Source organism: Nycticebus coucang, chromosome X (genome assembly GCF_027406575.1).
Source record: "Nycticebus coucang isolate mNycCou1 chromosome X, mNycCou1.pri, whole genome shotgun sequence".
In the NCBI taxonomy this organism is placed as follows: domain Eukaryota; kingdom Metazoa; phylum Chordata; class Mammalia; order Primates; family Lorisidae; genus Nycticebus; species Nycticebus coucang.
Genome location: NC_069804.1, coordinates 49,066,877 through 49,080,112, shown reverse-complemented (window position 1 = coordinate 49,080,112; position 13,236 = coordinate 49,066,877). Strand labels below are relative to the sequence as shown.

General features: G+C 34.2%; 1 protein-coding gene across 15 annotated transcripts in view; it reads right to left on the bottom strand.

The window, feature by feature from the left end:
* Positions 1-986: 986 nt before the first annotated feature.
* The window catches only part of KDM6A (lysine demethylase 6A), a 217,517-nt gene continuing 205,267 nt past the window's right edge, over positions 987-13,236 (bottom strand). For 8 of the 15 annotated variants that reach the window (XM_053579400.1, XM_053579404.1, XM_053579408.1 and 5 more), the window contains 3 exons: positions 6,060-6,186; positions 2,968-3,138; positions 987-1,860 (listed from right to left, as the gene is read on the bottom strand). In XM_053579400.1, the coding sequence (XP_053435375.1) occupies positions 1,831-1,860; positions 2,968-3,138; positions 6,060-6,186 (328 nt within the window). In that variant the 3' untranslated portion in view covers positions 987-1,830. Of the gene's footprint in view, positions 1,861-2,967; positions 3,139-6,059; positions 6,187-6,903; positions 7,012-13,236 lie in introns of all 15 variants that reach the window. The other 7 variants (XM_053579398.1, XM_053579399.1, XM_053579402.1 and 4 more) reach the window with 1 other exon arrangement.

The following is a 13,236-nucleotide window of genomic DNA, read 5'->3' as shown; positions in this document are numbered from 1 at the left end:
TCTAGTAGATATGCAGTATTTAGCAAATTATTAGCTAATTGAATAAAACATCTCCATGCTTTCAGCTTTCAAACTGTTTCCACGTGAACACACTCAAAACTATCTGAAAGAGTACTTGATTAATGCAATCAACACAGCATTTCACCAGATACAACAGATTCCCTTAAATCATACATATAAAACTTGGTTTACAGCATTCTCTGTCTCTTCACTAATGCTTCCTGGACAATTTTTAGGAAGAATACAATAAAATGAGAATGTGTGCTAAATGCTTCAGAAAATGGAGGTATGGATGCAAGGTGCCATTATTATAAAATAAAATACTATCACTAATTAGCAATGATTTGTGAAGACTAATATAGTTTGCTATATTACACTAGTGGTATGGAATTTGCAGCATTCCCTCTCCCTAAATCATGTTATACAAGCAGAAAAGTGTGAGATGTCAAAATTGCCTAACAATAAAAAATAAGTCTCTTAATTTATTTGCATTCTAAAATAGAGCCCTTCATCCTAAATCCCTTTTTCCACATAAAATGGTACTAAGTGATGAGGTATAGGAGTTGTCAAGCCCATATAACATTCTCTTTAAAATCTTAAGTTCAATCATTATTTGTTTTCTACTTTTATACTACTTTTTTGGCAGCAACTGTTTATTGGTCTGTCATTGCAGTAATTGCAACTTAACAATAAACCAGTCTGACATTTTAGTCTTGATGATACATACCATATATATTTCTTTAAAAATAATCATACTTTTGTAAGCAATACTTTACAGTAGACACCTCAAAAATCTACCATAGATGTGAAACTTAAAACGAGAAAAAATTAAGTTCTAAATCTTTATACACATATATCCAGATTTCTATATATATTATATATACATACATAAGTATATATAAAATATATATAATCAGATTTGAAAAATGAACAAAAACTGGGCACTGTACATAAAGTCTTTTTAAAACTCAAACAATAGAAAACTCTTTAAACATTAAACAATTTTAATAAAAGTTTCTGTACAATGCTAAGCAGTTTTATTTACACATAGAAAATGTAATAGGAGTAGTGTTTGAAATTACAGAACTCCTTAAAATTTCAATGGCAGGTAAATCTGGAAAAAATAACAGCATTCCATTCACAAATATTTTCAAGCAATAAATATGTATTTATAAATAGTGTAAATTTACATCAAGATTAGAAACAAAAATCACAAATCTGAAGTTTATTCCTTAGTCTATGTGCAATCCATTATCTTTGTGACTTGGCTGTTAATTTTTTTTAATGTTTTATTTAGGAACCAAAAGTGTAACCATCATGGTTTCAAAACAAGACAGAAAAACATAAAAGCAGTAAAAAAGTTTTTTACCTAACCTTTCACATTAAAAAAAAGATGAACAAAGAAAAGACTTAAAATTGCTAACTACCTTACAAAGAAATGACCAGTTAGGCTAGTATTTTTTTTTCCCAAGGAAAACTCTGAAGGGGAAAAGATGGATGAAAATAAATTCATCAGCCCAGAAATAGACAAATACAAAAGAGGGTGTCTTCAAGTCAGTAGTCTGTATGATGTTGCCAGTTTTGTCAGATATATACAAAACATGGAAATTATTATTTTTTTCTGATGAAAAGCTGATCAGCTTTGTGAGAGTCCTGGAGTAGGAGCAGTATTCTCCCCCAACCAGTCGGTTGACACTCCGCACTTAGAAGGTTGCATAGACACAGTTTTCAGCCAGCAGCCTTATGAGATAGCTACAAAAACCAGTGGTGCAGAACTGGGTTACTTCCTGAATAGCAGAAAAGGTCTCATTTAACGTCCATGAAACAATATCAAGATGAGGTGGAAGGTAACGGAGGAGCCTGAAAATAAAAGTAAGGTAGATTATTTTGATATACAAATTGTTAATAGTGTTCCCTAGTTAATAACTACAAACATATAGTCTGCTTATGAAATTAGGGGAAACAGTTCTCAAGAAAGTTCAACAGACTGCTACACAGCATAGAAGCATGATCTCCCCCCTTGTTATATGCCTAAGAGTCCAAAACCATTACCCTCTTCTGTATCTACAATTCTATGTACTACTTCACCAAGTAGTCAAAAACTCTTGGAACATTCTTAAGTTTATCATTTTTTTTAGATTGCTTTAAAAAGGGCTTTTGGAAAAATAATTTAGCAAATCAATTACAATTTCACTAGTGACAGCCTTCAGAACTTAGCTAGGTAAGATATTTTGTCCAGTTTCAGATAATTTTCTTCCTCAAGAAATACAAAGACCATTCAAAAGAAAATAACAGGAACTAAATTTCAAAAAGTCAATTTCTGATCACAAATGTGTGAGAGACATGTATTGGAGAAAGCAACAATTAATAAATTATGTCTGTTTCTATTCATAAATCTATTGATCTGCTGGAATAAAATGCTTCCCCTTAAGCATCTGCTGTTAAAAACTGTGTACAATTTGTAAGTACACTTGAATTTCATAAGGTTATTATATAATGTACTAAGAAGTTAAGCTCCATCAAATATTCCCATGAGGTTAATACTTCTGGCAAAGACAAAATTTTAAACAATTAGCTCTAAAAGCAGAAGTAAATTTAAAAGCACACTTACTGATTCATTTTGTGGGCGCTAATAACCTATGTACACATTTTATCTATTGAGAGCCAATGACATAAAAGATATGATAGTGTTATAGCTAAAGTACACAAAGATTTTAAAATGTAATTGCTGTAACATTATTTAGGCTAGTCTCATCCAGGAACAGTGAAAATTATATACACCAATTTCATAGAACTAAATACTTGAAAGCAAAGGGGGGGAATGATATGAATATGCCCTCATGCAATATCTAATGAGCCAAAGGAAAATTTAAATATCTCATTACCTCCTCTATTTATCAGCTGGCAGAGCAAATGCCGCTGCTTCAAACCCAACTAACTATGTACTCACATGTTGATTTCACTTACTAATGTAAATTGGTCATAGACTTGCATCAGGTCCTCCATTTTGTACTGTTCTAGCACCACAAAATTTTCCAGGTTTCCACTAGTTTTTCGTGCACAGTCTTGGCAATGTACTATATAGGTCTTTCGAGAATTACTCTCTTTAGTGACAAAAAGCAGATCAAAAACCTCCACCTGTTTTATACAAGGAAAAACATGTGTTTGATAAGGATGGTGGTATTTATTGTATTGCTTTAGTATAATCCTGGAATTTTACTTAAATGGAATTGTGGACAGTCATGTCTGGTCAAGAATAGGTACTAAGAAAAGCATGGCTGTGTTTGAGAATCTTCAATAGACCAGTTTTATTCCACATCAAACCCAAAGACATGGTGATGGTGCATATTTAGGAGAATGACATAAGGGAATGACACATTCATGACAACCACTAAGGCAAAGCCTAATTCAAAAGTTGATGATGGTTAGACTATTTATTTTAAATCCAAAACTGCATATATTCAGATATAAGTGATCATTATTTTCCTTTTACTTCTCTGTGACAGTCTTCTGGGTACTATGTATGGATGTTTGTCTTCCCCTACAGACTGAGCTGCTCAAAGACAAAAGATTGTGATCATCTTCTTATTACCAAAATGTGTCACAGTGCCTACTGCTTAGCCAAACCTTAAAACACACTGGTAGAATAAATATAATAGAAATTATTTACAGATGAAGAAATTGACAGGTAAGTTGCAGTAACTGTGTTAAGTTAAAAGCCTCACATTAAGTAGTATGAGTATAAACAAAAAATGTATTTAGAAGATAGCATAATTTTAGAAATAATACCTCTATCTTATAAAGAAAGATTGATAAGCTTGCTAACATTCAGTCAGAATAAGGAATAACACACCTAACTGGAATCTACCTAATCTCCTAATACAGCGGTTCTCAACCTGTGGGTCGAGACCCCTTTGTAACAATGAAAATACATCGCGGCATTAGGAGGGCTGAGAACCACTGTCCTACTGTCCTAATGACTTAACTTTGGCCAGATGATTCACCATCTAAAAAATCAATCATTTCAAATAAAGGTTGGTGTCAGAATTACAGAATTTCAAGGTTTGAAATGGACTATCAATATCCATGTTCTTAAGACAACAATGCTTAAGACACTGCAATAGCTTACTTCTCACTGTCTTCTCTAAACCACTTTTTGTCTCTGAAACACATTTACCAAATATTAGTTGCCTGCTCAAACATAACCTTTTTGTGGCTTCAATGACTTCAGAATATCAAATTCTTTAAAACCATTCAAGATGCACTACAAGCTACATACTACTAAGACTTAAGAGTAGAATTTGCATAGTCTGTGTTCCAGTCACATTAGAACACATACACCCTTTTCAGAAACCATTCCATTTTCCTATATAGCCCATAAGTGACTACCTCCAATTCTCATCATTTTTTTAGGCAGCTGAAATCATACTCATCTTTCAAGAATGGATTCAAATACTAATACTGGTATAAACTCTAGAAGGTAAAAATCAGGTTGTCCCCCCACTAGCATTATCGCTAACAATTAGTGAATTAGTGAGTCCAACTTTATATTCATCATAGTTTCACACACATTACAATTAGTTGTTAATAATTTGTCTTCCCCGCAATTGCAACAACATCAAAAATAAACAAATGGGACTTCATTAAACTGAAAAGCTTCTGTACAGCTAAGGACACAATAACCAAAGCAAAGAGACAACCTACACAATGGGAAAGGATATTTGCATATTTTCAATCAGACAAAAGCTTGATAACCAGGATCTATAGAGAACTCAAATTAATCCACATGAAAAAAGCCAACAATCCCTTATATCAATGGGCAAGAGACATGAATAGAACTTTCTCTAAAGATGACAGACGAATGGCTAACAAACATATGAAAAAATGTTCATCATCTCTATATATTAGAGAAATGCAAATCAAAACAACCCTGAGATATCATCTAACCCCAGTGAGAATGGCCCACATCACAAAATCTCAAAACTGCAGATGCTGGCGTGGATGTGGAGAGAAGGGAACACTTTTACACTGCTGGTGGGACTGCAAACTAGTACAACCTTTCTGGAAGGAAGTATGGAGAAACCTCAAAGCACTCAACCTAGACCTCCCATTAGATCCTGCAATCCCATTACTGGGCATCTACCCAGAAGGAAAAAAATCCTTTTATCATAAGGACACTTGTACTAGACTGTTTATGGCAGCTCAATTTACCATTGCCAAAATGTGGAAACAGCCTAAATGCCCACCAACCCAGGAATGGATTAACAAGCTGTGGTATATGTATACCATGGAATACTATTCAGCTATTAAAAAAAAATGGAGACTTTACATCCTTCGTATTAACCTGGATGGAAGTGGAAGACATTATTCTTAGTAAAGCATCACAAAAATGGAGAAGCATGAATCCTATGTACTCAATCTTGATATGAGGACAATTAATGACAATTAAGTTTATGGGGGGGGGAAGCAGAAAGAGGGATGGAGGGAGGAGGGTGGGGCCTTAGTGTGTGTCACACTTTATGGGGGCAAGATATGATTGCAAGAGGGACTTTACCTAACAATTGCAATCAGTGTAACTGGCTTATTGTACCCTCAATGAATCCCCAACAATAAAATAATAATAATAATAATAATAATTTGTCTTCCCCAAATAGAATTCAAGTGAGGCCTCTTGCAAGCCTTGGCCACAGAAGGCTGACAAATTTATTGTTAATTGCACCAGAGAAGATCTGCCTGGAGCTATACTGAACTACATCCAGTTATTGGCATCCTTGTACATCCAGATTATTCCCAGTTTAAAATCTCAGAATAAACTTCCTGAGATTATCATTTGTTAAAGATCGAACAGAAAAAAATAACTATGCAGCAGATACTTTTAAGGTTAATTCACAGTGTATCATCATGTTAAATTTTAGTACAATAGCTAAGTAACAAAAAAGCATAACTAGATACAATGTTAATTACAACAAAATGCATTACCTAAAAGTATGAATAAACTTAACCAAAGAGAAACTGAAAGTGAAGAGGCTTTACAAAACAACGGTGGGTAAAGTACTTACCTCACAAATACTACAGTAATGAGCTGGTTCTTCTTTTGTCCGCCCATGCCATATAATCTCTTTTCCTGCAGTAATAAGAGCTTCCCTCAATGTCTGACATTGCTTCAGAGTTCTCAGAAGACAATACCTATTATGGGGGAAAAATTATTTGTGACCAGCAACTGAATATTGAATTTTAGCAAAATAGAAACAATGCTGAGAGACTTGGTTCTAATGTCTACGACTTCATAATTTTTCTTTTGTCAATTTCTCAGATATCCTCAGATTTCAAAAATAAGGCAATGTTTGGCAGGTCTGATGATGACAATTAAATCATTTAAAGTTGATAAGAAGTGATATTTGAATATCAAAAATATAATAGTCTAAATATATAAAAAACAGACCCTCTGCTTGAATATAATGAGTTGCTAATTTTGGCTCTTATTTGGGCAAGTCACATAACCTCTTTGAGAGTCAATTTCCTCATCCTTGAAAATAAGGGGTCTGAATTCCAGATCTGTACTGTTATGATTCTAATAAGACAAGAAGGCAAATTACAGCATCATCTGTATAGTTGTCTTTGAAACTCTTAAGTCTATAACCAGAAAACATTTATGGATTTAGTCACTATAGGATTCAAAATTAGTTTAACTATGGCACTGAAGAAGAAAAAAGGATGTTTATTTCTTCATTTTAGCATGAAGATAATATAGTATAATCCATTTATATTGACAATTAAGCTTTCCTTATAATTCATACCTTTTCTAAACTTACTATGATGCTAACAACATAGTGAATTCTCACAATTTCTGATTTTCCTATAGTTTGCTATCATTACTTGGAATTGTCTGCTAAATTCTCTTACTCTCCTGTGAATCTTAGTGGCTCAGGTTCTCCATTTGAACAGAAAGGTTGAACTAGACGATCACTAAGGCACTTTTCAGCTCTAAAATTCGCAGACAATGAAAATGTCCTAAAGAAAAGGAAATAGGTTTAGCAACTGAATATTGTCTTGAAAGAAAGAAAAGGACGTCGATTTTATTCACACTGTCTACTCATCTACTTACTGCCTAGGAGAGTGCCCAGCATATAGTATTGCTTAATAAAAACAGGATTGCTAAATAACCAAAATTCAAAGTAATAGAATATTTGTCTCAATTTGTATTTCTTTAATATTTTATAAGTTATTAGGTTAAAGTATTGTTATTTATCAGAACCCATGTACTTTAACCCTGGGGGAGGGGGGACGAAATAACTAAAAAACATACGTAAACCCAGTTAACTTATTTAACAATGTAAAATAATATCAGCTTCACAGTTGTAAACCAATTCCTTAAGTATCACATTCAACGAATTTCACTTTTAGCTGGGCTTTAGCAATTCTTACATGTTTAACTCTTTCAGAACACCTCCCTCCTTAATGCTTTAGACCAGTGGTTCTCAACCTTCCTAATGCCACGAGCCTTTAATATAGTTCCTGTGGGTTGTGACCCACAGTTTGAGAACCGCTGCTTTAGACTGTGGTTACATGTCAAAGTTAAGACAGCTAGCTAGTTGTGCATGCGTGCGTGTGTGTATATAGGGTATGATGGGCGGTAGTAAGTAAAAATTTAGATAATAGTAAAAAGAAAGAGAATATAATTTGACTATTGAAAAGCAGCCAGCTCTTGAATAGCAGCTGCTCTTCTTTTTCCCTCCCCATGTCCCATACAATTTCCCTTTGAAAGCATGGAGGGCTTCAAAATAAAGTCACTTTTATAGGAAAATAATGCCTACAACTCCACAAATACTTTTGGAAGATTTCAAACTCAACTGTGCTTCCATATGGGCAAATAAAAATAATAAAACAATAAAATAAAAATAAATAATTTAAAAGGAACCAGACAGGAGGCATGTATTTGCTATTTTACATATGTTATACCAATTACACCTCTTAACCACCTACGTAGGAGGGTTATCGCTATCTTACAAATGGGGAAACAAGGGCTCAGAGAAGCTAAAGTTGTTTGATATCATAAAGATATTTAAATAGTTAACTTAGGGGTTTTTAAAAATAGACATCTCAAGCTTCTCCTATCTCACACTATACTCTCTCCTTTTTGCTCTCTTTTCATGTCTTATTTTTACCCACTCCCCCATCCTCCCTTGTGAAGATGAGATCTTGGGCTCAGTCAATACAGTTTTTCCCAAACATAGAGACTTGGTTTTGTTGAGTATTATTGTTGAGTAAACTTCCATTTTCAATGCTACTGACTACTTTGGTAATTATAATTAGACTGTAATTTATAATATATGGGTATTTTGGTAGGTTTATCTAGAAAAAGGCAGTTTACTACTTCTTGCAAATAACAAAGCATCAGAGTTGCTAAGAGTAAATAGTAAGCCATAAGTAGTCCTACTAGAATCATAGCTCTAGAATTTTTATTTTGTGAGATACTGAAATCTTAGAAAACTGACAATTCTATTAATCTTATCTGACAATAAATAACAAAACTGGGCTTTCTTTGTCCTTAATTTTTTTCCTTTAACATTAAAATGTTCTGTTCCTTCCCCTTTTCAAAGGGTAGCAGACTAGAAGAAGAATTTAAAAGAGACAGAGGCTCTTATGGAGTCCACAGCAATGAGCAGGTCCTAAAGAAAGGATGCGAATGAACTGAAGGATAGAAAATAAAGAGATTTAGAGAAAGAATCTTAGGGAAGGTATCTTAGGGAAGATACAGATATCATATTCAAGACTTAACAGTAACCTGTTCTGCTTTTTTTTTTTTTTTTTTTTTTTTTGCAGTTTTTGGCCAGGGCCGGGTTTGAACCCACCACCTCCAGTATATGGGGCTGGCGCCCTACTCCTTTGAGCCACAGACGCCACCTGTAACCTGTTCTGCTTTAACCCTCAAGTCTGATTTTATATAAAGACAATGTCTTAGTACACTGTAAAGCTAAAAAATAAAAGCCAAACAAAATCAGGATTCTGCTGAATTTTGGTAGTTAATCTCATAGCAATTAAGAATTCAATTTGCCAAAACAAAAGAATCATTTGCAAAAGGTATAAAAATGCAGAGGATGGAAAATGCTATTTTGCATAAATGTACTTTAGGTACAGGGTCAGAAATTATTTCAGCAGCTAGAGAAGCAGGGAATTCCTTGACTTTTAAGGATGAGTATGGTGGGCAGTGCCTGTGGCTCAAGGAGTAAGGCGCCGGTCACATATGCCGGAGGTGGCAGGTTCAAACCTAGCCCCGGCCAAAAACCAAAAAACAAACAAACAAAAAAAAACGATGAGTATGGTTTCAGGATCCAAGCTCTGTTTTTAGCTGTTTGGATGATAGACTAAACAAAAAGGCAGCTCTGGAATCAAAGAAAACCATCATGAGGAAGAGAAACATTGAGTGCTTGGCATATTTGAGGTTATACAATAGAATCTAATCCAACCAACACCTGTTCTATAAATAAGCTTAAAGAGGGATGGACTTTTAGACAAGGACTTCACATGGGGGATAAAATGAAAAGATACTTGCAATATTAGAACAAAAGAACTAGAGAAAAAAATATGAGGACAAATAATCGAGAGCTTTATTTACAAGCAATTAATGCACAATATATTTATAAATCAATACATTGGTCTATTCAGCAAAAGATAGATATATTATGCCATGGATACTAAAAGAAAGGCAAGATTATCTTCAGGTGAAGGGAGGTGGAAATTACAAAAGCGGAAACTTCTGAATTTGAATGTATTAATTTAGATATGAACATGAAGGAGAAGTGGGGGAAGGCACTTTCTATACAGAAGGAATGTCATCAGAAGGCACTATGAGAATTATTTAAGAAACAAAACTGTTCCTGTAAGATTTTAATCTTATGATGAGGTTTCTGTAGCAGGAGAATAGTGAGAATGAAACCATAATGTAATACTAGATTACATCAAAATTAAGACAATATTGAATACTATGACATTCTAGTGGCAACCTGATTTAGTCTCCAAAGTTCCCAATTGTAACTGTGCATATAGATGAAACATTTGGCACTTTTAAATTTTTTATGGTAACAATCTCAGCCAGAAAGAAGTAGATGACAAATAAAGAACACCGAAATATGTCTTATTCTGCCCAGTCTCTCTTACTGAAGGGGCCATGTGGGAAAAGTGACCCAACATGTGAGCCCTCAAAACTCTCTTGCCATCTGTCCCTCCAGGGTTATGTTCTCTTAGAACAACAGTGAATACCTGAATGTCAAATAACACATCTTAACAGTTTTATTTAAACCAACCACATGGCGGAAAATCAAGGTCTCAGCCAATGATAAAATGAATATCTTAAAAACTTTGAACTCCCAGTTGGAAAAAACAAGCATGAAAGCAAATATATGTTAACCATAAGAATGCAGAGTTCTAGAATTTTTAGATTTTGTTTGGTCAATATTATCAAAAAGTATTATATATTAAACCTAATGGAGTATTAGAGGATCACCAGGACTACAGAACTAAGTTCTACACTAACTATGGTCTTTATGGCTTTACCATTATCTACTCACAATGTTGGGAAAAATTCTGTTCCATTATTAGGCCAACTAGAGTGACCAGAAAGTTGCTTATCCATTTAAAAATGAGAATCAAAGGGAAAAGGGAGTCAATAACAGTTTGGTTAATTTACATTTTAAAACTCTGTACTTATGATATAATGTCTATTATGCAGATAAGGTAAACAAATTTTTAGTTCTAAAAGAGATCATCTAATCAGGTCTAGGGTGTCCCTAACTTGTCTGATCATAAGATTCACTACGCCACTGTGAAAGAGAGTTCCAAAGTTATTCCCACAGAGCTGTGGCTTGACTTTGTAAGAATAGAGCCCAGAAGCCTATTTTAATAAGTTCCAGGTAATTCTTATAATCAGGCAAGTAAGAACTAGTGTAAACCTCTTATTTCATAAGTGATGAAATTAAAACCAATGTCTCAGATTTGTAGCGTATTTTTCGGTAGGTACTAGAATGATATCAACTTCACAAATTACTAATATTTTTATGACTAGAGCCTTGAAAGACCACAGAGAGATACAGAGTGGGCAAGAGAAGATTCTAGATCTAGATTGCCTGGGTTCAAATTCCAGCTACATACATACTTATCTTTCGTGCCTCAGTATCCTCAACTGTAAAAAGGTGATACTAACTTACAGTACTGTTATATGATATAAAATGCTTAAATTTGTACTTGGCAGTTAGTACAAATGTTAAAAATTTTAATGAATATGTTATTTGAACATGACATGTCCAATTCTTAAATTATGTTAAAATAATTTTATGATTACTATATTGAAGCTTTTAATTTGAAAAGACTGTATGATGAGTGCCAACTCAAAGTATAATAGTTAACACACTTAAAAGAAAATAAAAGATGTTATTTAAAAGGTATTTAGTTTAGAGTCTATTAGGTCAGGGTTTCTCATCATGACTACTTATACTTTGGGCTGGATAATTCTTTGTTGTGGTAGCTGTGCTGTACATAGGATATTTAGCAGCATTCCTAGTCTCTACCCAAAAATGCTAGTAGCACCCCTCCCACCCAAGTTATGACACTGCCATGTGTTCCCTGGAGAAGGCGGGTGGGGAGCAGGCAAAACTGCCCACATTTGAGAACCACTGCCTTAGGTCTATGAATATTAACTTTCTAAAAAAAACAGAAGGTGATTAGGACGGTGCCTGTGGCTCAAAGGAGTAGGGTGCTGGCCCCATTTGCCAGAGGTGGTGGATTCAAACCCAGCCCAGGCCATAAAACTGCAAAAAAAAAAAAACAGAAGGTGATTAGGGTCTCTTATTTATTGCTAATAATAATTATAACAACTACCATTACTGAGTGTTGTTCACCCTATGCTGTATTAGAAAATAAGTTATTATTCCGATTTTTCAGAAGAGGAAACAAAGACTAACAGATTTAGTAATTTCCACAGTCCCTTAGCCAGTAAATGAAGAAGCCAAAATGCGAAGACAGATTGGATGCTAGATGACTACAACTACATAGTGCTGCCCTCTATGTAATATTTTATTGCAATATTAAATAGCACAGACTCTAAGACTTAGGAAAATAAAAGGAAAGGCAAGTAATACATAGCAATCACACATACACAAAATGCACAGAGAAAGCACATAAAGCATCAATGTTGTACATACAAGATGGTATGTTTAAAAACTGAAATATAAGAACAGTGCTTTAGGCGCCTGTAGTCCCAGCTACTCGGGAGACTGAGACAAGAGAATCACCTAAGCCCAAGAGCTGGAGGTTGCTGTGAGCTGTGATGCCACAGCACTCTACCGAGGGCAACAAAACAAGACTGTCTCTTAAAAAAAAAGAACAGTGCTTTATAGGATGGGATGGTAAAAGAATGCAATGATATAATAAGAAATTAAGTTTGGGGGGAGTGGTTTTCGAAGGACTTGATACTGTTGAAATTTTAAAGAATTTTTTCTCAACTATTAGCTTGTAAGGTGTTAGTATTTTTAGAATATATAATTATCTGGCAGATTACAGGGGGGCAGACAAGAGAATGTGTACCCCACCAAATAATTTTCTACTCCTCAACATATTATTTGATATCTTTCTCCAAAATCTATGACTTCCTAATACTGAACTTTTCTAAGGAAAATACACTCCTAGGTATTTGGGTTTTGATATATTTTAAAATTTATTACTATGGCAAGTTAAGTGGAACTAAGTTGTTGGTGATGAAACTAGAGTTTCCAATGTATTGGAGACATATTGACATTGTATTAACTTGCTAATAGTCTAATATGACTGTAACAATTTATACCATATTTGTTGGGTTTGGCTTTATCAACTGCATCTGCAAGACTGCTTATTCTGAAAGCTAGTTAGAGGGAAATTTCTGGAGTACCAATAGTCTCCAGAGCTCATCTCCTGCACAATCATTTGCTTCTTTCAAGAGTCCTATTAAAAGGAATACTTCTATGGTAAAACATAAGGAATGTATGAGTCTAACAAAAGTGAAGGAAAGAGTCTGAGCACTGCTACAAGAGAAAATGTAGGCCAAAGTAATGTATCTGAAGTATCTGAAAATGGGAATCAAGAACTTGTGAAGAGCAAGTTTCCTTTAACTCTCAAACAATTTTAAAAATTAAAACAGGGTAAAAACTGCATACTATGATGAAGACAGATTAAAAAGTAACAATAATCTCCTACCCCTAAATTGAC